We start from the raw sequence: 26,907 nt of genomic DNA, 5'->3' as shown, positions 1-26,907 counted from the left end.
GTGAGTGTGGCGAGTATGGTGAGTGTGTTGAGTGTGTTGAGTGTAGTGAGTGAGTGTGGATGAGTGTGGAGAGTGTGGTGAGTGTGTGAGATGAGATGAAACGAGTGAGTGTGACAGAGAGCGTGTGCATCATCACCACGTGTGGAAGTCTGGGCTAAGACACCGCCCAGAGGGCGCTCTCCAGAACTGCCTCTCATCTCATAGTGGACGCGCTTCCGAAGGCAGTGGCGTGATCCAGCTATTGCAGGGCTGCACCTTTACCAAGCAAACTTTACATCTAATGTGGCAAATCCACCTCACGGGGTCCATGATTATTGAAAAAAGAGTTTGGAAGTGTCATTAATCTCCACACTGCACTACGAACTCGGCGTCCTGAGTTCAATTCCCGGCCGCGGCTAACATCAGTGTTAATTGAACCGATCTTGGGCACCCAGCTTCGCAAACCCGCACTGGCCGGCGTGACGACGCGTGGAGAGTTTTATTATATATTTTTGAAGGAGGCATACATTGTTAGCCATGCTCTCGATTTTCCAAACAACTTCGAACAAACCGCACTTTATTCGAACAAAGGAGCCGAATGTGAAACCTGGTAATAGACAGCAAGACTTTCAGATAAGCGGATTACAGCTAAGAGCTGGACTGCATGTTACATTGTGTCCCTGCCTACACACTTTGGTCAGTTGATGGAGATTCTCATAAGCTGGAAACGATGTTAGCTTTGAAAAAAATCTCCACTTCAGCAAAGCAAATACTATTTTAGGCCCGATCTATCTTCCAGCAGCATCATTCCAGTTATTGTATTTTGCCTGTCTGCAGCCGTGCGAGCCCGCAAGGTGGTGTCGAGCTTAATACGAGAAGCCTCCCCATCGGCAATAAATCAAGAACTTCTTATGACGCTGTCCGGTAACAGCGGTGGTCACTTACCACCACCATGAGTGCAGGAAGCCAGGAGGCTCCCCCAGAGTTATATTTTTTTCCCACCGTATCTGCACACACACACACAAATAAGCACAGACACGCACACAGCGTTACAGTAAATCAGAGTTCATAACAGCGTCCGGCTGTAGGGCACACCCAGGCTCTGCGCGTATCAACTAGGAATGAGTCTTGGACGCAAACGTTTCGGATTTTGGATTTGTTTTGATTTTCAGATAGTTTACGTTGCCGTATTTTGGCGAGTGCACGCGCATAAATGTATTAACGTCTCCGCCGACCCCATGTTGACACCATTATTGGCAGGAACGTGCGGACGCGGTGTCACTTTAACGGCAGTTTGCGTAGAACAATAAAAATAATTAAATGGAACCATCCTGAAATTTCATGTCTAAGGCATCAGAATTTTCGGATTCATCTGAAAATCGGCAGCTCATCCCTAAGTATCGACATTGCAGAACGTCAGCAAACAGACGGGCGCATAGCAACGTGGAACATCGGGGTATGTAATATCATCTGGGTATATAATGCCATTAGGGAATGAAGCAGTGAATCACCGAAAATGAACACACACAACAGTACATAATTGGACATCGGGGTACAAAACAGCACATTTTTGAATTGCTAGTTCATAAAACGATATCAGGGAACGTATAGGCACATCACGTAATGGGGAGCATAACAGTGCATCGTTAAACGCCGGAGTACTTAATAGTGGATACTGGAACAACAGGCTGCAAAATAACAATGGTTTAAATGTACGTAACAGCATAAAGGGCCAGATAAGATACCGGTACCCGAATACACAGACACAAGGATTTATATTATCACAATCGTAAGGGTGCATAATAGCGCAGCACATGCAGTGTATACATAATATTGAGGATTTTAATAAATAAATAAAACACATCCGGGCTGCCAATGTGCATATAATGGTGCATATAATGGCAGATGCGAATAAAACACGATGACCAATTATTTCAAGAAGACTTATTTAGTTTCTTCTGACGTCTCCTATGACACCACGTGCCACCACAGCGAAGGCCACAGCACACCCTCTCACACCGGGGCCCGTGGCCATGCTCTCGCCTTAGCGTGGTTGCAATGCGCTGGAGCAATCCACGGTTCAAACCCAAAGGGCCGCCCTGGTTAACACTGCAGGTGTATTAACTCTAAATGCGCGCCGTTGTCTGCTTTAAAATTCTACAGGCTAATGTTTACAAATTTGGGGAACCAAAAATTTGGTGCCAATTTTTTTTCACACTTTAAAATGTTTTAACACAGGCCTACGAAGATTTGTATCTGAAGGTTCTGAGTGGTGCTGAATACATACATATGACATATTTTCGACAAATCAGGCCCTTTTTGGGAAGAGATGCAAATGTAGATATGTGAGTGGGGCGCAGTTCAGCTATGAAGGGATCCAATCATGACGGCTCGTGTCGTGACCCGAATAAGATTCCAAACTGATTGGATCAGACACAGAATTCCCAAAATCCCATCACTTGGCAGGCAGTAAAATCCAATCCGAATCGGGTTATTGGTATCCAATTTTACAAACTGTGCAATGACATATTATACCACTGTACTAAGTAATTAACAAAAGAACAAAAACATAATTTGTTATTCTATTCAACTCGTAAAAAGTTCAGTTTAGGTGTAAACATACATTATCACGTTAATTTGTACAGGAAAACCTTGTCAAATGTGTGTTTCGGCTCTTCACGGTTTACCGAATGAGGCATGCTTTCCGGAACACGGCGGTGATTTTTGAGCTATACGTGGTTCGACGTTGCTAACATTGTTGCTAAGATTGTTGTTCGAGAGGGTTGCAAGAAGTGAGAGCGCTGCATCCGTTGGAAGGTACCCTGCGCGTGAATGAACCGTGTGGATTTGAATCGATTGCGAGAACCATTTATTTACCAAGTGCAGGTTTTTTTTTGCGTGACAATGTAACACGTACAGTACCCCACTATACACGCTCACAGGTTCACATACATCGCTGCGTGCATCTTAGCCGCCTGCCCGGTGAGGACGTCAGTCAGACGGCGCCTCATTAACGTTCAAGTGACAGCGCTATGGGCGAGCATGAGGCTGCCAATGTGTGCAATAAAGAATATCCCAAAAAGACGAACTGCAGTACAGCATAGCCCCGGTGAGATGCCTGCTGCTGCTGCTGCTGAGTACAAAGGTCGTGAGTTGAACTATCCCACACACTACACCGACTGCACACACGAGAGGTACTGGAGGCTATTTTTAACATATACAGTGCTGCTAATACTGAGGAACGGACGATGTTTCTCAATGTTTTGTTAGGTCTATAGTAACCACTGCCATCATCATTATCATCATCAGACAAGATCTATTCCTAGCTGGAGGAAGCCATAATCCATTCCAGACCCCATTTACAGTAATACCGTAACCATAACTTGAGTACTTTATGGATTTATTTAAATTAAAATAAAAAATATATGATTATCCATACTCTTAGGTTTTTTCGTAGGTAAAAAATATAAAAACATTTTTACTAAAAGTAATAATAGAAATAAAATAAAATTATAAATCACGACGTTTCGGAGGCAACACAAGTCTCCGTCATCAGGTGGGACCGTCACAGCTAGATTTGCTGATACAGCAAATCTAGCTGTGACGGTCCCACCTGACGTGACTTTACCGAAAAAACCTAAGAGTATGAATCCTTGCAGTCACGAAAGCTTCAAATCTAGAAATAAGAATATCCAATTGGCTGATCAAGACTCTGTCCAATCAGCTGATTAGGAACATGACGGGATGTTGACCAAATCTCATTCCAATCTATGCACGACATTTGCGATTAGCTGACATCCTATATTTTTGTTCACGCAAAACTCACGATCCAATTCCAGTTGCAGCTGATGGTGCCCGCAAGGTGACAGAGAGAGAAGAGAACCGTGGCCAGCAGTGGTGAGGTCACAAATACCACAAGTGGGGGTGAAGAACCGTTCTTGAATTGCGAAAAACAGAATCAGCCACAGTTTTTACGTTAAAAAAAAGAATTAATTCCACTGAATTACTCTGAAAAACTTGTATTAATTGGTACCGGGTGTTGTTTTTGTGCTGTCGTGAGTGAGTTTGACAAATGGCAAAAAAACTCTTAAAAGGGAAAAAAAGTGAAAACTCAAGATGTGTGCCCAGACTTTCAGAAGTCACTTTTCTCTGTCCACCAGCAGCACCGTAAGCTGCACGGACTCATCCTGCACAGAAGTTAACCAGCCAATGAGATCCGCTCCTGGGTAAGAACGCTGTGCAGGCCTGCACGCCATTTTGAGAATCACCTCTAAATCACTGCTAAACAGCGCACGTTGCCTAGCAACAACATTCCCAGGAGCCTTTGGCCAGCGTGCAAAAAATTGAGTTAGGCTAATGTTGTTAGCTGTCCATCATTTTTCTCAGAATCCATCGCAAAAAGATAATCAGCATTTGGCAAGATGCTTTATTACGTTTGTGTCAATTTTCTATGCCGGTTAAGCTGTTGGTATTCTCGGGCCTATTTTCCACAGTGACATTTGGTGGAAGCAATGCAGAGAGACCCTTTTTTTTACTCACCGTCACCTTGAAACACTTTCAATGTGCCGCTGCCTAGTGGCTGCTTGTTACGATCCAGATTTTTCAACTTTTCTCTCAGAAAGAAAAATACGTCACCAAGTGGAAAGTGATCAAAATGTAAATCTCAAACATATCGTTTGTGAGAAGAACGGGGGGCAACCTATGACATCCCGTTATTTTAACTACAAAATTCTGACATTAACCCGACGATGCATAGCCCAAAGCGTTGACCGGTATTTGACCGAGGCAGAGCTGAAGGAGATTCAGCGTCCGAGTTTGATTGAAAAACCACTATATTTTAAAGTTGCGGGTAGTTTTTTTCCAACGCGTCGTTGAAAACTTGACACTGCCACGTGCGCAGAGACACTGGCTTGGAATTGCACTGAGAGACAGAAAAATGATCGAGCGTGGGTCAGGGACCAACCACGAGTGAGAAACACCGTATTGAACTTGAAGAAACGTGAGAGTTGGCGTTGGGCAGGACACGTCGCCCAATGGGACTGGAGAGAATGAGTCTCAAGAGGACAACCGCCACGGATGGACCAAGCAGTGATCGGGTTGAGTTCAAGTGCAGGAGTGGGATGAGCGGGAGCAGCGAAGGACCACAAGGGATTGCGATGGTGTGGAGGGGCCTTCATCCAGCGGTAAATAGCTGATGGCCATGATTCTGATGATAGAGACACAATGGCCTGCTGTTGAGAGCAAATGTCTGGATTTTAATTCCCATTTTAAAACAAACATTGTACCCTACAGAAGTCTCTGGGTAGCAGTGAACTCAGCGTGGCTGGGAAACTGCCTACCAAGCCATCACGCTATCACACTCCCACTGAGGCATGCACAAAGGGGAAGGTAAAGGTGCAGCCTGCAATTGCTTGCTCACACCACTGCCGGTGGAAGGGTCTCCACCCGACGGAGCTCTAGAGAGAGAGAGAGAGCCTGTCTCGAGGAAATCTTGACCTTGTCTTCCATGCCGTCTCGATGTCTTGGAAGATGGGGGGGTGGGGGGGTACCCACACTTTAGCCCATCACACACGACCTGCCGACGAACTGCGCTGTATCCATTTGTACTTCCGGGTGGACATAAGCGCTGAGTGGGTCGGCGGGGAGATTTAACAAAAAGGTCCAATTGTTTCAACAGCCGTCAGTCGTGATGAGGACACTTTCTGCGGGCGTTTGTGTGCGCACCTGTTCACAACCTACAGCGCGGGTGACTGCACTGCAGCGTGAGCCGCACACGTCGCTTGCTTCGCTCCGAAGCTCACGCGCTCGCTTGCGCGTGGCGTGTTCCCTCGCACCCTTGGAATAAAACGTGGATTTACGTGGCTCTCTGAACGCAGCCGCATCTCGCGATGCCCAACAGCGTGAACTGGATATTCGTCGCGTACCTAAGCCATTTAACTGCGTCGCAAACGCGTACACGTGTGCTATTTAACGCCATTATAGACACTGCAGAGTAGGTGGATGTTATTCTGCCCGTAAGTATAATTTACAATAACAGCGCTGAACGGCGATTGCGGTTGCAACACTGCAAAGCACGAATCTAAAGATGTTAGTTGTGTCTGGCCATTTGCAACCCTTCCGAGCATAGCATAGGATTCTTCCAGCTGTCCTGCATGCTGTAGTATTATTTTATCGACATATAAGCATCACGTACTGGCCAGTTGAGTCAAGTATGGTCAAACAACCCCAACAACTGATAAGGGGAGGCCCTCTGCTGTGAGCTAAGAATCACGTGCACCATGAACACTGGCCAGGCTTTAGCGGTTGTGTTGCGTAGTTCTCCGATTAGTTTTTCGTGTTGTTCGACGTGATGTCTGACGTTTCACTCCGTCTGATGGGAGCTTCTGCAGGAACCCGAGTGGGTTCCTGCATCAGCTCCTGAGCATTGAAGTCTCCCGAGCGCGGGGTGCGAAAAAAACGTCCCACACCGCGCCATACAACACAAAAAACAAATCGGAGGGCTGTACCACACAACTGCAACGACGACAACAACAGCCGCCATTCATCACCAAGTGACGGTGACATCACCACGGCGCTCGTGCCAGGCCAGGTGCACTTTGAGGCCACGTGAAGTGTCGAAGGCTCGCTGCTGGCAGGAGGTCACGGCGGGACAGACCCAGGTGGTGCCGTGGGTTGACCGAGATGACTGGCAGATGCATCACCCGTGCTGCCTACCGCGCCGTACACAACCGCCACTCGCCAGAGGTCGCAAGCGGGTTTTGATTCCTTACCCGTACCCGTACCTGGCCGCACCAAGGTCGCAAACGGGTACCCGTACCCGGCTGGGTACGGGTAGCCGGGTATTGGGTAGGGTACGGGTATCGGGTACCCGGTTGCGACCTCTGCCACTCGCTCCTCTGGCCGGCGGCACCTCTGGAGGAAGGAAGGGTCTCTGTGACCAGGCTACTCCGTGTCCAGTCGCTCTGCCCACTAGAGGCAGCTGCTTAGATTTCCACTCATAGTCGTGTACAGGGACATGAGTGTGCAGGTCCACAAGGCGTACAGCCGTTTCAATGCGAGCAACAGAAACATCAGAAGTGGAAAATAAAAAAAGTCGTGGGACATATTTTATTTTTATTCTGCAGAGTAGCAGATTGGGATGTACATGGATGATAGTATATTATTTAACCCTTCATAATTTTTCGTGTTTATTGTTGTATATTTACAACGTGAGTGTGTGCATCCACATATCAAGCAAGCAGCAGTATCAGCATGCAAGATCACAGACGATAGCATAAGTAGCATCATTGACAGCAACTATCAAAATTAATACGTAAAACAGTTTTTGTTTAGTAACAGAATTTTGTGTCTATTTGTTTGTGTTTCTCCCTCGCGATGGGACTTTGTAGGATGAACGTTGAGATTTATAAGGGGCACGGGGTGACCAATAAGGTCTGAATTGTCTTCTTGGTTCTTTCGGTAAAGTCACGTAGGAGGGAAGTAATAAAATAATAAAAATAAAACATAATAAAATAATTCTCACGACGTTTCGGCCACAACGCAAGCAGCCGTCCTCAGGTGAAGACCAGGTCTGTCGGGGAGACGCTTATTACTTCCCTTCTACGTGACTTTACTGAAAGAACCAAGAAGATGAATCCCTGCAGTCACGAAAGCTTTAAATCGAAGGTCTGAATTGGTCTGTAATAAGGTAGGGCACTGATTAGGGGTTGAGAGGTATGCATCTGCCACGATGACTCTTGAGCCCGACTGCCCGCTCGGCTCTCGCGGCCGCCCTTAATCCACGCCCCACGACCGTGGCCACACTTGGCCCAAGCTGCGGCACACGGCTAGTGCTTGAGAGAGCGCCAGCTTCCGCTCGAGCTAAGCGTGCCAACGAGACGCTTGTGGGTCTCCCACGGGCCAGCTTGCGCCCGAGAGCTTACTTAGAGTCGCGTAACATACAGAAGCAGTTTTCAACGCAATCGCAGCCTTTTCCCATTACAATTAGGCTTCTAATTGAGAATGCAAATGTTTCCAATCAACAAAAGGCAATTGGCTCCATTGGAATAGCATGAGAATCTGGCTCTTCATCTCGCCTGCTCTATCTCTGTTCCCAACTCCGAGTTCGCTGCACGATGGTGTCTTGTGTCCAGAAAAAAAAACATTCTGTGACAACAACAAAACACTTCTTTACATTTGAAGCAGTTTAAATCCTACAAATGAATCAACATCACTTGCTACTTTTCACCAACTTATTTAAACTCCTATCACCGAATTTTCCGTATTATGACGCACTTTTCCCCCAGTACTGTAATGCGAAAGATGGGAATGCATCTCACAATCCGGTAGGTACGCGCGCGCGTGTGTGTGCAAGACCAGATTTGTGCAGCATTATTGAAACCGGGCACATGTCTGGGGTGCGTCTTTCACTTTAGAGCTTTTTTTTTTTATAACCCAGAGGATACGGTGTACTGTTATTAAGAGTTACCTCAACTCAGAAATCTGGAATGGACCACGATATGAAATATGAAAAAAAATCAAACAACTCCAACAGCCAGAGCAGGATTTTCAAGATTCGGCTCATGGAGTTGCTCTTGCCCATTTCATTCGTGTTCTGCATCGTGACTGTGCCTCCCTTCCTGGGTGATTCTAGGTCTGTTTGGCTTCTCTTTGAACCATCGAGCCCCGCATTGTTGCTGCTCCCATCTACAGCGGTGACACGGCCCAGCCCACTGTGCTCGCCCCGCCTGCTCCACCCAGACAACATGCCCCAGTGTGCCCGTGCCGTCTGCTCCACCCCGTCACGCCGCTTGTACACATCATATGTATTCTGGCCATAATAGTGACCCAAAATGGCCTGCTCCTTGCAATTATGTCTTGGGGTCTTAAATGTTCACTTTGCGATAAACAAAATGTCTTGGTAATTCTCTGAAGAATTTACCAGGCAGCTGCAGGAGAAGAAAAGCCATCAGAAATCTACGCAAGCCGTCCCAACGGAGAGTTTGCCGACGCAAGGCGTTTCTCGTGTGACTCACCTCCGACAGAAACGTTTGTGCCGACTTCTGAGCGCCAACGTGAAGCAAGTACTCGTACACGTACAGAGCAAGCCTGCACACGTGCGCACACACAAACATGTACAGAGGTCAAGCAGAAATCAAAGACAAAGATCCCCCATAAAGCGTTAACACACTGCTCGGGAAACTGCTGCTAGTGGTCTCCATGGGGATTTTGCTATATTTTCCAGAAGGTTAGACGTACACCTGATGTGAATGGAGTTGAACAAATCTGGTCTCTCGCTCACACACACACACAAAATTACAAGATGTGCCTGTAAAATATGGTATTTGACCATACTTCACCACGCTGTTCAGTGTAGGTTGATGATGGCGATCATTACAAAGTTGGATTTTGTGTCGCACTGCCCTCCTGGTGTACACCGCGCGCTTGTGCCTGCTGATCGCCATCGCTACCTGAATTGGTCATGGGATATTTTTATTCATGGCTTTGTACATCACGTAAATTTGATGGATGCCTCTACACCTGCACGTTTATCCAACTGTTCCATTTTTACACGGAGTGCCACATCAGCCAAAAGTGACAACCCATCACGAATTTTAATATGTATATTTTATGTAAAGAAAGCATGGGCAAACAAACAGCACAACGTTTAAAAGAAGCACGTTCAATTATCAGTGCGAAAACATAGTCCTGACAGGAAGCCACAAAGCACTGTGATGATCTTCTTGGTTCTTTCGGTAAAGTCACGTAGAAGGGAAATAATAAAATAATACAAATAAAACATAATAAAATAATGATAGTGATGATAAATAGTGATGGTAAATAGTGATGATGCTCTGAATAATGTGGGAGAAAAGGAACATCTTACTTTTACCTCACTTGCAGAGAATTGCGAGTGAGATTAAGGCCGCCACTAAACACATCCTATATTATCTGTAACATCCACGACAGAATGTCCGTGGAGCCGCAGTTCCAGCCACCGCTGAAAGTTTTCTACCGCACGGTGAAAGACGGTGGAAATCGATGCGCGTCAATTCACAATCGCGACCAGAGATGAAGGGCGCCGGCGTGGTCCCGTCCCTCGAGTCCTTTAAGGGACCGTGGCCTCGTGGTACTGGGGTGTGACATACAAGGAGGGGCTGGCTGGCTGGCTGCCTAGCCTTGCAAAGCAGTAGTTGTGGAGAGGATTTATTGAAAAAAAACTTGTTTTTGGCTCACATCCCTTGCGGACAAACACAAGGGAGATGAGGTGAGGGGCCATCCGATGCCTAAGCACAACAGCTACGCAGGCATAGGTTAGCTATTCATCACACGGCGCAGCTGAAAACACAGGGCGCGTAAGGCTCCTCCGTTCTAGATCCTGTGGAACGATTGCCCCTCCAATTCCCCCTCTCTCTCAGTGGAAGAGACGAGAGCCAGAGGCATACGCTGGCAGCAATTAAAATATAAGCGCGCTTTACGAGCAGCTTTCTGCTGACATCTGAACCGGTCCTCGACCCCCCACGATCCCCCGCCTCGTCGCCAGTCAGCATTGACAAGCACGGTCAAGCAACCCGCGTGACCAACACGCTGTGGGAAGGAAGCCTTCACGCAGCAGTGGAGTGACAAAGGGCTGTCAACACAATGCAGGGAACGCTTTGGTATTGAGAGAACGTGGCTGGGTCGCCACCTCGAAGGTACACAAAACTGGGACAGAGGAAGAAGAGTATCTCATAATTCTAGATTTGAAGCTTTCGTGACTGCAAGGATTTATATTCTTAGGTTTTTTCGGTAAAGTCACGTAGGTAAAAAATTAAAATTAAGAAAAGTAAAATAAAATAAAAATCACGACGTTTCGGAGGCAACACAAACTTCCGTCTTCAGGTGGAACCGTCACAGCACGCTTGCTGTACTTGATACTTTAATCAATTTTAATTTTAATTTTTTACCTACGTGACTTTACCGAAAAAACCTAAGAATAAGTATCTCATAATACTGGGAGAGTGGAGAACCTAATGTGTATGCTTCGTCTCGAGTGGCGGCTTATTATCATTATCCAAATGGCAAAAAGCAGGACTTAATATTAACCGGGGAGACTTACGGATTCCCCAGCACAAGTACGTAAAAACGAGGACGTCCTGGGAAGACCAGGTCAGGTGGTAACCCTAACTTCACCATGGGCCCTGAAACCATCAGGGCAGTGTAAGTTGTGGAACACATTGGGCACTTCGTTCACGGCTGGGGTTGTGCTGCCACTAATTAAACGTCTCTTCTCCATCATCATCATCATCCAATTTTCGGATTTAGTTTGGACAATTCAATGGTAGGTAAATAATTTCTACTCAGGGCCACGGATGGGCTAGTGCCACCACCGCGAATTCCTTTCGACGCGCCACTTCGTGTGACCAACTCCCTTCGCTCGTCAAAGATGTTCCTCTGAAAAAAAAATTACATCCACAATGCAATTTTTACTGTGCTGCCATCTGCTGAGAGTTTTAATAATGTCCACCCATGTTTGCATCGTTTATAGTTGACTCATATCAGAATGCTGTACCCCACTCGTTAGACTGAAACTCATTTATTGCACCGGCTTGCAATGTTGTTAGGAAAATTAAGTTCTGCAGGTCAATGCTTAAACAGCTCCTTCCAGGCTACAGAAATGATTTTGTGACAAGACCATGGTGACAATACATCTATGGAGGTTTGCTTTTAATAAATGTAAGAGGCGGATGGGTGGCTCGGAAATCAGCGTGTTGTGCTGCACCGTTGAGATTCTGGGTTTACATCAGAGCAGCTGCCCGTAATTAAATCGGCTTCTCAAGTGTAGTGAGTTGATGGTCTTAGCATGGTCACCAATGACTGCACCAAAAAAAAAACATCGCAATTAATTTGAATCTGTACTTAAGTTGGCTAAAGCCCAGGGCTGAGAATTAAAATCTCGGTTCGAATGTCACGAGACACAAATTATTCCCATGTGCGGAACAGGTGAGAAGGTGCTGATCTCTACTTTGTGGACCGGAGATCACTCGAAGGCATCTGAGAGGTAGCTCTGTAATATCCGCTTCCACGGGTTGTTCTCTAACAAGGGGTACACTACTTGACGATTAGCTCCAAATGGATTCTCCATCTCATGACGCGACGCCGATAGCACAATCGGGATATAATTACGGGGAAATTACAAGGAAAGATTAAATACATATTTAATGTGAGCTATACTTCGATACAAAATGGTGATTTAACAATTCAGTAGAGAACTGTACTTCACAACAATTGTGAAACAATTGCTGAGATCAGGTTCCAGTTCATCTGAATACAATTTGCGTGATGGACTCGTGTTAAAGTGGACAAAAAGAATCCGCATGGTATCTCATTTCCTCATTTTTTGCCCCCAAAGATATTTATGTCTTCCACGTTTCATGTTTTCACATTCCTCGTTTCCCATTGTGTGCTGCGAATACCCTTATACAGTAAACACGGTACCGCGTAAGGCCATCACATCTTGTGGTCCACTCCCCGTTCCTTCTGAATCACCAGTATCGTTTAACGGGTTCGAGAGCCCACGACAGGTTTGGAGAGCTACTGTGTTGTCTTCCTTTGTACGGAGAACATAGGAAACTGGTATGAATATTATACTAGAGTACGATACATATTTGGGATGCTGCCATGATATAATGGTTGGCACACTGGACTCCCAGAGGTTCATGGTTCAATCTCTCAGCTCGGCAGCTGAGACGGTGCAAGATTCTTGAAATCTCTCCCCACCTGTTCACCCAGCAGTATAAATGAGTACACGGCATTTAATCCATCGGCAGGTTGTGTGCGGTGGGCTAAAGTGCGGGAACTCCAAACCGCCTCCAAGACGTCTAGGCAAGCGTGGAATAGTAGGCCAAACACCTTCTACAGGGGCTCCCTCTATTGGAGGCCTTTCCACAAGTGGTGTGGTGTAGCGGTGTAGTGTAGCGGTGTAGTGTGGAGGTGCGTCATCATAAATCATCGTCATAAATCACCTTCATCTTTTAAAACAGCTGTAAAAAAATCTTAGGTTAAAAGTAGGGGTGATGGTTGAACGACCGCTGAGATTTTAATCCGATTGAAGCTGCAAGCACATTCGTTGGTCGTTGGTCTCAAGATCTGACGGAATTAATGCTCCACATAAACGTGTCCATCATCGTCGTCATCGTGATCTCTATCAGCTGCTGCCGATCCACCACTACTGGATGAAGGCCCTCCTCACACCGCCAACACCCCTCACTGCCCTGTGATGCCAAAAACCACTTCTCGTCCCTGCGCTCGGACTCATCTCATCGCGCCACGCTCAGCAACGGTTGTCGTCCACTCAGGCGCATGAGAATAATAATTAAAATGTATAAAGCGCCCCTAACCAATCGTTCTCAGGGCACCATGCGTGGAAATGCAGAAGTAGTCTAACATCAATCAAGGAAAGAAGAAGTGAGAAAGACGTTTGAAAATAACTAGAGAGAGAAAGCCATTTTAAACAGAGACGTTTTTAGTCCCTCCTTTTGCTGCCATTCCATTGCCAGTCTCATGCACGCGCTTGCACCGCAGCAGCGGGCCATCGAGCGCCACATAGCAAGCGAGGTTTGGGGGACGATCGCGACAAAGGGCTCTGAACCCTCCCAAACCCAAGGTCGAGCGGACAGCAGTTCGGGAAGTAGTTCCACAGGCAGTTCTGTTTGCGGACTTTTCACTGTTATTGCCTCGTTATGCGTGGGCCTTTATGGGGTAGTTTCGTTTCCTTTCGCATTTAAAACACTCCTTGAAATGAATGGGCAAAACAAATCCAATTCAGGAGCCTCTTGAAAAGGCATCTTAAGACTCGGATCAGCTCTCCTGACTAAATATGTCACATCACCATCATCATAATTATCAGCACAAGCAGCATGGTGTCGTCATTAGCAGCAATAGCATAATGAACATGTTGCCATCATCATCCTGTTACCTGCAGGGGAACTCACAAATACTACTCAGACAACACACAAACATTTGCAAAAGGCACAGAGCCGTTGTGCAAATGCAGAACAATCAGCATTTCCCGAAGAAGTGCATTATGGTTCTCTAGTCTTAAGATCACCATCAACATAAAGACCACAATGCACCTCAAGAAATATATCTCTATATTCGTGCACAAACTACAGTAAGCGCACATGTGTAGTTTGCTGTATTTCTCTCACACGCACTCTTAAGTTCAGTTTATAAAAGCAATGAAGTGCACGCAGCAATAGACTGGGCTTAAGCCATTTATCCCTAACGACACGCGAGACCTGCAGACGGTCATATTTAACACGCGACAAAACCCACGCAGACACTCGCACACAGAAGTGCAATCCTGAACAGTTCAGGACACAGTACAGCACATCACCCATGACGAATCCACTGATGGATGAAAGCCTCCATAAGCCGTCGCATTCTCTCACAACTTGTAATATAAAAAGCCATCTAGCTTCTGTACAATGAGAAGCTTTAATTACTCTATCTCCGTGATCAACGTCCTTTCGATTGTGTTTGCTCCATCGCAGGTCCTCCCCAATATTTTCTTAACAGTCAATATGCATTTGGTATGTTCTATAACCTGTGTTCTACTTCCTGTCTCTCGGTGTCACCCCAAGAATGTCACCCCCATTCTCCTTGGTCAATGTCCACGTTTCTGATCCATTGTCACAGCAGGTAATATGAACCGATTTGAAACTTTCTTAAGTACTGAATGAACAGTCTACGATACAGCATGCAAAAAAGTTTAAAGTATCATCTAAAACAGTGTTCTTCACAAACTTTCAAAGGGGGGTCACTTTTGCCGTCAAGACGACATCGGTGCGAGGGCCATTGGGGGTTTTGACAGCAGCACGATGATGATGATGCTGGGGGGGGAGCGCACGTCAGGGGCCGCACCAAAGGCCACCAGGGGCCGCCAGCGGCCGGCGGGCCTTGCAGCGAAGAACGCCGCTCTGGAGGGCCTCTCTAGAGCTTCCTCTGGAAGCATCTAAATCCAGCGCGACACACAAGGCCATTTCCACATAAACGCCCTCCTGTCTCTTCACCTTCTCGCCGCTCAGGCCAACCACGCCACTGTCCCAAAGGACTGACGCCACATTGAGGGGTCGACTTTCCCACCCCGCCCCCGCAGTGGAGGACCAGGAAAAGTCTCCATTCTCAGTCAATGAAATGAGCAGGAATTCAACGGGGGGGAGGAGGAGTGGGAACGGAACTCGTACAACCGGAATGACAGCTTGGCGACGATGTTGGATTCGCGTCACTCTCGAGTCGCCTGCTGGAGGAATAAATGGCCATTGTCCCACTGCGAAGCTCAACAAGTACGCCGACTCAAGATTGTGTGCTGGCAGGCATTGTTCTATTGCCATATCCTTGCCCCGCAGGTTTGTGTCCGTTGATTTTAGGTGCGCGCGTGGTGATAAACACAAAAAAATGCAGTTTAATTTTGGAATAAGAAAGTTAATGCACTAAATTAAAATGTATTATATATATGGTTCGCGGTTAACCTGCACTTTTTGTTCGATATAATGCGAAAAAAACCATAGATGGTAGACAATACTGTAAGTCCCCTTCATGTAACTGCCTTTCCTCATTAGAAATAAAAGTTTTTTTTCTTACAACGAATCGGTTCCAGAATTAATTCAGTCGAGTACAACCAATCAATCGCTACAGTTGGCTTTGACACACGGTCTCTCATCAGCAAGGCAAGTACCGCCCGAAACGATGCTGACCAACCCACCAGATGTTTTTGGCCAGGACCTTCTCTTTAAATTCATACAATGACATGTTTCTGCGGAAAGTTTGCAGAGCGGTAGTGCCAACATCTGGTATCTCCTGTGTGAAGTGATGCCACAGTTGCTTGGGGCAGTCTGGGTATTCCCGGGATGACAGCGAACTCTGCTTCAAGTGCTGCGGGAAACAGCAGCACGTGATGGAAGTTTACGGTGAATGAAAATGTTAGAGCAGTTGAACTTTTGCAGGTGACCTGTACGTCCGCGTGATGTGTGCGCGTCTGTCTGTCACACAGAAGCGCGTTCGGATCGTGCGAAAAAGTTTAAAGTGGATGACAGACGGTAAAAGGTGACGACAATGCGACATTAGAATTTCCTAAAATGGGTGCGTAACATATCCTGAAGAAGGATTTGCTTCCGACACTGAAGCGGTCTCGTACAACACGAATGGGACAAAAGTGTTAAGCGTAGCAGGGGGGGGGGTATCTTGAGCGACGGGGTCAGTTTGAACTACTTCACTTCACTCTCAAGTGTAACCTTGAATCACCCGTGGACTGCATGTCCTACACTCATGTTGACCAACAATTCTTAGGGGTGGCACAGATGCTGATGGAGCAGCCAATCCCGGGGCTTGAGACTTGGGGTTTGTTCTATCCGTATAATGAAACGTATTTGATTGAGAAACCGAGACTTATAAAGGAGTCGCTGACAGATCGATGAGGCTGAACTTGGTAATGTCTCTCAAATATTCAATCTCATTTGGGGAGTTGCATTTTTGGTCAGTGCCACACTTTCCTAAGCCGCTTCGGGTATACAGTACAGCCAACATGCTCACATGCACATTTAGGCACCTAACACACCTGTACACAACACACATTCACCCGTGTGCATCTCTCGATCACGTGAACCCACACCTGTGACCACACGCATTTCACCACTAGTACACAATACACACAGATGAAAGGCAATACTGCACTGGGCACGTCTGTGACATACATACCCAGTGAGTGGATACCCGGTCAGACACACACACACATACCCTGCCGCTCACACACACACCCAGTCACAGAGATTCCCCGTTTGGCCTGAACAGAGAGTGCTGTGCACCTTTGAAGGCCGGCACGGCACAAGAGGGGGTGGGTGGCCAGCAACACGCCCGGCCGCCTTTGTGTCCCGAGTGGTGATGTTTACACACCACACCAGATACTCATTTGAGGTTGAGTCGACCTAGGAGAGGCCCAGGACCGGTTCTTAAAATCACCACTGGTGTTGCCTGAGTGGCAATGGAGCCCGGGTCGCCAGGTTCATAGCGCAGCGTGCTAACCACTGCGCCACCAACCCCCAGCCACACGTACATGTACCCAGTCAGTAACACACACACACATACCTAGGTCACACACACACACATACCCAGGTCACACACACACACATACCCAGGTCACACACACACATACCACAGTTCCTTTAATTGCCGCACTAAAGCCACATGCGTCACCAGCATCACGCACACAAGTGTAAAGAAGACATCCACACAATTCGGACCTGCGAGTAAACGATGTGTCAAAGGTAAAGGTGCAACCCTGCAATTGCTTGCTCAAGCCACTGCTGGCATTCCCAGTGTATTGTGTGCCAATGCAGGACGACAGATACCACAACGGAACTACAGGACTACTTAGTGAACACTAACAATGACCAGTGGATACAAGACGCACATTCATTGGTGAGCGTGTAACCAGAGCTTTATAGAATTGTTTTGTCGGTGTTTGGAGTGTTGCAGTGGCCCAGTGATTGCTGTGCCCTGCGCCACGGTGGAGAGACGTCAACTATCGTCAACTATCTCCCCTGGTAGACGGGAGTTCGAGGGTTCTATCCCGACCCTGACCCCTGTATATTTGAAGTTTGCGTGTCTCTCTCCCTGTGGTCTCGTGGATGTTTCTCCGAGTCCAGATTTCCCCTCCACATTTAGAAACAAGCGTTTAGAGTATTTGGTTGCTATAAATTTCCACACGATAAGCCACTTCATTGAGCTATCAATTGTGACCAGATCGCTTCTGAAAAAGAGCTAGAGAGCTCAATGGGCCTTACATGGTTTAAAAAAGTTTTTTTGTAGTTTTATGAACCTTGTGGCCTCAGTTGTATTCCACGTGCTTGGCTAACATCTGTGGCAAGTGAAATCCCCTTCCCACTAAGCCAACCTCCACTTACTAGCACGGTGAAGTATGGTTAAACAATCCCCACAATGATGACACAGCATGGGGAAGGCTGTGGATTGACATGGCCATAAGTTGTTACAACAGAAGTTCTGTAGTCTTGTTTGCTGCTAAAGTCACCAAGCACAAGCATTATTAATGCCACGTACTTACAGTGACACCACACAGGCAATTATTAACAGCACATGCACAGTTCTGTACGTAAATAAACAGCAGTGTTACTGTGACCATACATACAAATAAACACGAATTCAGTGCCCATTACTTATTTTGCTGCAATTGAGCAGTCGCACAAGTTTGGACGTATATGTCAAGACACTTTTAAAACGTGAGCAATCATTCGTATCATTATGAAGTGGCGTTTTTACTTGGGCAGCGAGGAAATCATTTAGGGCTGTTAATTCACGTCGAAATAAGATGTCCCCCTTTCTTTATAAGGGGAAAAACACTTAAAACATTCCACGGCGTCAGACATACTCGGACGAACTGACTTTTTCATCCACGCTGGGATGGTTGAGGTGCACTCAGTTGTGTGCTAACCATATTGTCTAAAACTGCAGCTACATACACTATTGTATCGACAGCTCATGTCGCATTGGGATTTCGTGTTTACTGTAGAGTGAATGCAAGTTGTCACATCTGAGATTTGAGCCGACTCCAGGACAGTGGTCTACTTATGCAAGTGATTTCACGGCTGTGTGTTTAAGTTCAGCACACTTTGGCAATATGCTTATTATTACACCTTGGTAATAGCATAGTCTTGTGTCATTCGTGTGTATGGCGAAACGAATGGCACCTCCTAAGTCTATGTCCCAGTTAGTTGTCCAGGAATTAGTTTAAGTAAATGTAAAAAGTAAAGCTTTAGCCCTGCAAGTACTGTACATAACTTGCTCATGCCACTGCTGGTGGAAGGATCTCCACTCGATAGAGCTCAACAGAGCCGACCCCTATAGGTACAGAGATGGGAGTACTCACACTTTACCCCACCACTCAAAACATGCACTGCTCGGTGGACAGGGGTAGGCAATTTGAGAAAGCTGCCCCGTTGTTTCAACTGCCACGCTTGAAAGATTGAACTTAACAGGAGGATTGCAAGTCCAATGCCCTGACCATTCCACCACGGGCAACATCCCTTCTGTAAAATATATTCCGCGTAAATAGCCAAGCAGCAGTGTTGACTGTACAGACTGGCTTATAAAAAAAATATGCACTGACCACTTTAAGCCAGTACCTTAAATCACATGGTGATATTATCATAACACGGAAAATACAACCAATGATACAACTGAATAGAGGAAACATCAATTTGGGACTTTTGAACATGCACTTCAACGCATACCTGTGAACGAAAACTCGCAACACACTGGCATGCCCTCTGTTGGCAATTGTACGCACAGCAGCCTGATTATTGGATACCAACTATTTAAAGTAGTAATTTGACCACTCACGAATCCTCAACCCGATGAAATTCCATTCAGGAATCACTTCTTCTTATTTCTACAGTATCATCTACCCTGCCTTGGTTGTTGGGTATCGTTTGTTGTGTTGTTTGTACGGTCTTGTTGGTACCCTCTTGCCTCACCTATCCTGAAACGTCTCACCTGTGCTGTTTGTTCACAATGCGTCTTCCTTCTAATCAGCCGAAGGGAAACGTGCACAAGCATGCACGGATGTACATAAACGGATTCTTAGACAAACGATGTGATTATGTATGCATTGCGAGAGAAATAATAGAAATGTTTTCCCTATATGCCTATGGTAAAAGGTGAAACTGAAATTTAAAATAAGAAAAATGCTTCATCAACCAACAGGGGGCGTTTATGTTGTTGTGACGATAGCTCCAAATTAAGATTTGGGGCAAACTTATTTTTATTAGTATTTCACGCTTTTTTATTTAATCACTGTTGATGTTGTTGTCGTATCCTCAAATCTTGTAACTCAATTTTAACCCACTTCCCAATGTGGTATCGACTGCAAACTTGGTATACTTATGTCATACTGATGACAATACTATATTCTAACATAAAAAAAATTAAACCATCTTTTTATATGTTATGTTTCGCCTTGGGTCTAATTGTCCACGCTCAACTCACGTTGGCTGTAAATCACCACGGGCCCTGATGTTATGGGCAAGCCTCGGGGCCACTTCCTGGAGTCGTGGAGTTCTGCCATTACTCGTACGGTACATTTCATTAAAGCGTATTTAAAAAAAGGTATTTTTAAATATTACTTATTTTATCTCAGTACTAGCTTTCTTGCCCGACCAAGGACAGGTGTATACTGCAGTAAATCTGAAATATTACAGGTAGGAACAATGTTCCACACTGCCCACCAGGGATTATTTAGCTGTCTGTCTGACTGTCTGTCGTGCATAAATAAATATATAATACACACAGCTCTTTGATTGGTGGAGACCTTACAAACAGCTCTTTGATTGGTGGAGACCTACTGCCGGGTACGGAGGGGGGAGGTGCCTAAGGGAGGAGGGTCAGAGGAGGGGCCTAAGGAAGGGGGGAGTCAGGAGAGGGGCCTGAGGGGGGGGGGGGATCAGAGGAGGGGCCTAAGGGAGGGGGGGTCAGGGGAGGGGCCTAAGGATATGGGGGGTGGTCAGGGGAGGGGCCTAAGGGAAGGGGGGTCAGGGGAGGGGCCTGAGGATATGGGGGGGTGGCCAGGGGAGGGGCCTAAGGGAGGGGGGGGGAGGTGCTTAAGCAAGGGGGAGGGGCCGATAGTTAAGGGGGCTGGCTACCTGGCTGTCTGCCTGGCTACCTCAAGTCAAGTTACTGTGTCTTGTACACAGGTAGGAACAACAGGTTCCACACTCCCCACCAGGGATCATTTGTCTGTCTGTTGTGCACGAATGCGCTGTCCAACCAAGTTCCTACTTGCCCACTCCGAAGGAACGTGTTCAATAGAAAATTTGTTCAGCTCATGATTATTAATGAGGGGGGTTGCCCCATGTGGAGTGACGTCACCCGTTAATGGTTATTGTGGAGGGGTGCAGCATGTGGAGTGCGCAAACTTCTTGTGCGTTCGTGTAAATTTCCACGCGTGCATGAATATTAATGAAGGGGGGGGGGAGCTCTTTTGCAGTGACGTCACGCACGGATTTAGCACTGTGCTGCGAAAATGTGTTTTTCACCGTCACTTTCTGTAAAGAAGCGACTTTGCGTAATAAATTATTTAATTCAGCTCGACCTTCCTCTGCGTTAGTGTAATAATCCACCCACTCATGAATATTAATGAGGGGGGTGGGCCTCATGTGGAGTGACGTCACGCGCGGGACACATTCTTGGCTCATATTAGTAATGTGTTGATTCATCTCGGCCAGGAGAAATGTTGCGGTCAAAAGAAGCGAGGATTATCATTCACTCGAAGATGTTATCTTCATAATACGGTAGATTACCGCACTCTGCTGCACACATCAAAACTCACTGCCACGGTCTATGCACAGCTCGTTTTGTCAAACCACTCCTGGATGAGGGCCTCACCACGTGTCTTGTGGCCATGTTAGCGAAAGTTCACCACACTGGTGCGTGCGGATTGGTGGTGGTGGGGGTTGGGGAGACAACTATTTAGTTTCTGTGACTGCCCTCTACTGCCCACACAGCCTATTGCAACTGTATCTCCTACATGGTGGTCATCCTTACAGGCAACTATCCAGGCTGAATTCACTCTGCGTAACTTATATTCTGGTCACCAATCCGGGCACTATCCAGGCTGAATTCAATCTGCGTAACTTCTAAACTCTGATGACGAGATGGGAGTGAATACCGTATTTTATTTGCTCACAGGTAACTGTTACAGTACAGTAAATGTATGTACACGAATCATCATCCAATTGACTACACTTCGTGTTTTCTTCAACTTGCAGGAATGCGTCTTCCTGTTGATACACAGGAATTGCCATCAGCCGAGATTACATTGCAGTGCCACAAATATCAAAGAGTGGATTCATTATTGTACTTTCTGCACAAGGGTAAATTTGAACAACTTGCACGGTCACTAGTTTGTTATCAAAAACTTCTTGTAGGCAGACGTAAACATCGCAGTTACTTGTACACACAACAATCCCCAGACCATATCAATCTCATTGTGCAGACAAAAACAAGCCACCAACACACAAGTGCACCACCACCACACGTCCACTGAACATTTGTAGCAACAACTAAACTGAGTTAGACAAAGTGTAAATGCTGCACTTTGGTGTGCACGGTTAATTGACCAGAATGGATGGATACACGCCACGGTTCGGATACGTGACGTGTATGTTACTCCAAATTAACACTTACGGCGGGTGCCGCCGGTCCACGCACGCTCTAACACTTGGGATAAAAGTCCACAACAGGGCACACACACACACTTCTCACGGTTCCACGTGCACGGCTCACAAAGGACACCCCAAACACGCGGTGTGCCACTCGCTCGCCCCGAGCTACGCACACCGCTCGCCTCGAGTTACGCACACCGTGCTGGCCCCGAGTTACGCACAACCGTGCTGGCCCCGGGTTACGCACACCGTGCTGGCCCCGAGTTACGCACAACCGTGCTGGCCCCGGGTTACACACACTGTGCTGGCCCCCGAGTTACGGGCACCGTGCTGGCCCCGAGTTACGCACACCGCCCGCGCGGTGCAAAGTGCACAACAGTGGAGTCGTGGTGGTTAACAAACAACAATAAATGTTGGGGGGCAGTAAAGGGCAACCCCTAGTGGCTAGGCAGAGTTCAAGGGGGGCAACCCACTCCGGGGGTGGTATTGTCCCTGCAGACAGCTGCAGCAACAGGACGAACCACCCATCCAGTGTAGGTGGTGCAACGCTTGCAAATAGGTGCAACGTGGTGCACGTGACACACGCTAACACGTGCACGCGTCTTACACTCAATGTTCAACAGCAACAACTCATTGTGCAACGTGTTACAGTGCTGTGTTGGCAGTGGTGCACACGCACGAACTACAACACGAAATGTCAACGCGTTTGTCGAGAACGATGTCCCTGTTTTGAAGAAGGGCAGTTGCCTGAAACGTCGGGTTATTTCATATTTTAATCCTCTTCGGAGGCGGTGTTATTCGCAAGCGGTGACTTTTTTGGTGACACACAATGTGACAAGCACATCGCACACAGCTCAGAACATAAGAGTTTACTGTACATTACAGTTTAACACATTTAACATAAAGCAGAGCCTACAGTGTTGTAGTGTACTGTACCTCTAATCACAATTGCATACTGATTCAGCTGTGCTTTACACACCAATACAGTACTGTGCTGTACATAAACTCGCAGTACAGACATTACACAATGCGTACTGTCAAGCAATTAAAATGCCGACAGAAAACACAAGCAGTTGGTACTTGCCAACATCAGAACTCCTATACACAAACAGTACTGGAGTGTGCAGACTGAATTAACTACATCATTGCCCTTTTACACAATCATTCACTTATAACGCACTGATGTATACACGACTGGAGACATCCTGCAACACACCAATGCAACGCACGCGTACACAGCACTGTAATGTATACAGGAGGTGGAGAAAGTAATTACTGTTAACTCGAGAAGATGCCCACATTTTAAACTGTTTCACACAAGTAACTAAAATCTGTCTATTCGACACACACACACCTTCAACCGAACACACTAAAGTGTACAGAATGAGTTTTACAGTGCATTATGCTCACTTTAGATACAGTACTTGTTACCCAGGCAATTAAGGCTTCTCTTCCCAGCTGTATTAACACGGCATATGTAACATGTAAACACAAAGACACACACGTGTGCACATACACTTAACACAGTCGTACACCGACACAGCAAATTCACATAATGTGCGTACAATTTAAGCTTTTAAGTGTACAGGTTATACTGTATGTTCATTGACAACACAGGAACCCATCACGTTCAGTGAGTACAATACACAGATTCACAACTATAGTACTGTAGCTGTATGCATTACACATACATGAGTACACATACATACAGCTACGATATACTGTCATGTACTGTCATGTACCTACATTGTATCATATGCATAATTCAATTGAGTTACATATATCGTACAATACGAATGTACATTCAAACAGTACACCACACACATCTCATATCCACACACACTGCAACTACATTCAAACTACTAGCATGCCGCACATGCTGTACAAATACATTTACCAACAGGGCTAACATATACTGCATAGTATATAGTATACTCACAACGCGGATTTCAGATGACAGGTCCATGCATGTAACAACACCTGCATTTAAATGCCCTGACAATTCACATATATACACATTCACTTAGGGAGTACACACGGAAATCTACAATCACTGCATGGCCAATGTACACAGTCACACAACATCATTAACAACGTGGGCTTCGATTTACAGGCAAGTGCATAATGCTACACCTACACACATCTCTACATACACACACACACACACTAAGTGAGTGTTACACACCTACACACACAACACGTACAATGCTACATCCACACACATCTCTACATACACACACACTAAGTGACTACTACATACACAACACGTACAATGCTACATCCACACACATCTCTACATACACACACACACTAAGTGAGTGTTACACACCTACACACACAACACGTACAATGCTACATCCACACACATCTCTACATACACACACACTAAGTGACTACTACACACACAACACGTACAATGCTACATCCACACACATCTCTACATACACACAATCACAAAGTGAGTGCTACACACACAACACGTACAATGCTACAGCTACACACATCCCTACATACACACACAACTAAGTGAGTACTACATACACAACACGTACAATGCTACACCTACACACATCTCTAACCACACACACAACTACGGCAGACGAGTGAAAGAGACGTAGCTAAACTTACTTTTCCCTCGCTTGAGTGTCTGACGGCACCACGGCCGACTTCCCCTTGGCGTACATCGCGGAGGGAAGCCGGCGAGAGACGTCGTGGTGGAGGAGGAGGAGGTCTCCCTGCCGTGCCCTGCCGTGGTCGCGGGCACCTGTCAGCCCATGAAGAGCCAAAGCCACGGAGGCTAAAACCCCCCGCACCCCCCCCCCCCCCCAAAAGAACCCCCCCCCCCTCTAACCCCCCCTCCCCCCCACTTTTACAACACTTAGCCAAGCCCCCCCCCCACTACCAGCAGCCTGGCCCCCCACCAGCAGCACCAGCAGCAGCAGCACCCCCCTCGTGCCCACCACTACCACCACCACTACCACCACCACGTGTCCACTACCACTACCTCGTGCCCACTACCACCACCACTACCACCTCGTTACCACCACCACTACTACCACCACCACGTGCCCACCACTACCACCACTACTTCGTGCCCACCACCACGTGCCCACTACCACCACCACGTGCCCACTACCACCACCACGTGTCCACTACCACCACTACCTCGTGCCCTCCTCCTTCACTCTGCTACTGCTACCGCTGCTGCTGTTGTTGTTTCTCTTTTAAAGATGTTCTTCTTGCCCGCCGCGCGTTGCAATGCGCTGCTAAACAAAGACGGCACACTACTCGGAGGTAGCTGCTGTTGCCTCCTCTCGGGTTTGTGATAGTTGGTGGTGGTGGGGGGGAAGGTTTTGTTGTTGGTTGTGGTGGTGGTTGTTAAATTGTCTTGCCAAGATTTTTTTTGTTGCTGCTACTGCCGTGGCTGCTGCTGCTCCCTTGCGTGTCTCTTTTTTTGTCTCTATTTTATTTTCTTGGCTGTGCACAGATATCAGTACCCACCACCACTCAGCCGCCCGCCCTCCCCCCCTCTCTCTCGGACATGCCCAGCCTTCCCTACCCCTCACCACACAAAACGCACACACACACAGTGCACACACACTACACACACACAGTGCACACACAGTGCACACACACACAGTTCACACACACAATGCACACACACAATTCACACAGTGCACACACACAGTGCACATACACAATGCACACAGTGCACACACACACAGTGCACACACACACACTGCACACACACACACAGTGCACACACTGCACACAGTGCACACACACACAGTGCACACACAGTGCACACACACAGTTCACACACACAGTGCACACACACGCACACAATGCACACACACACACAGTGCACACACAGTGCACACACACAATGCACACACACTGCACACACACACACAAAGCACACACACACAGTGCACACACACTGCACACACACTGCACACACAGTGCACACACACTGCACACACACCCAATACACACACAATGCACACACTGCACACAAACACGCACACAGTGCACATGCACACACAGTTCACACACAGTGCACACACACAGTGCACACTCACACAGTGCACACACACACTGCACACATACACACAGTGCACACACACTGCACACACGCAGTGCACATACACTGCACACACACACAGTGCACACACACTTCACACACACTGCACACACACACAGTGCACACACAATGCACACACACACAGTGCACACACAGTACACACACAGTGCACACACACAGTGCACACACACACTGCACACACACAGTGCACACACACACACAGTGCACACACACACACACAGTGCACACACACACACACAGTGCACACACACTGCACATACACACACTGCACACACACAGTGCACACACATACTGCACACACACAGTGCACACACACACTGCACACACACAGTGCACACACACACTGCACACACACAGTGCATACACACTGCACACACACAGTGCACACACACACACTGCACACACACACACAATGCACACACACTGCACACACACGTAAAACACGCGCACCCATATAAACACACGCGTACATTTAATGCACACACACACGCACAATGCACACACACACGCACATACACAATGCAAACACACGTAAAACACTCGCGCACCCATAAAAACACACACAACACACTAGATATGCACAATGAACACGTGTGTGTACACTCGCTGCGTTATACTCCCGCAGCTACT

General features: G+C 47.0%; 1 protein-coding gene across 4 annotated transcripts in view; it reads right to left on the bottom strand.

Moving 5' to 3' along the window:
• Positions 1 to 24,975, bottom strand: part of LOC144941175 (single-stranded DNA-binding protein 2-like) — a 154,796-nt gene extending 129,821 nt beyond the window's left edge. For all 4 annotated transcript variants that reach the window (XM_078867734.1, XM_078867735.1, XM_078867736.1 and 1 more), the window contains exons 1-3: positions 24,801 to 24,975; positions 8,994 to 9,066; positions 925 to 986 (exon numbers count right to left, since the gene is read on the bottom strand). In XM_078867734.1, the coding sequence (XP_078723860.1) occupies positions 925 to 986; positions 8,994 to 9,066; positions 24,801 to 24,856 (191 nt within the window). In that variant the 5' untranslated portion in view covers positions 24,857 to 24,975. The remainder of the gene's footprint in view (positions 1 to 924; positions 987 to 8,993; positions 9,067 to 24,800) is intronic.
• Between the last annotated feature and the right edge of the window lie 1,932 nt (positions 24,976 to 26,907).

The sequence above is a fragment of the Lampetra fluviatilis genome, chromosome 24 (genome assembly GCF_964198595.1).
Source record: "Lampetra fluviatilis chromosome 24, kcLamFluv1.1, whole genome shotgun sequence".
NCBI lineage: Eukaryota > Metazoa > Chordata > Hyperoartia > Petromyzontiformes > Petromyzontidae > Lampetra > Lampetra fluviatilis.
The sequence above is the reverse complement of the archived record's forward strand: the minus strand, read 5'-3'. Positions and strand labels throughout refer to the sequence as shown.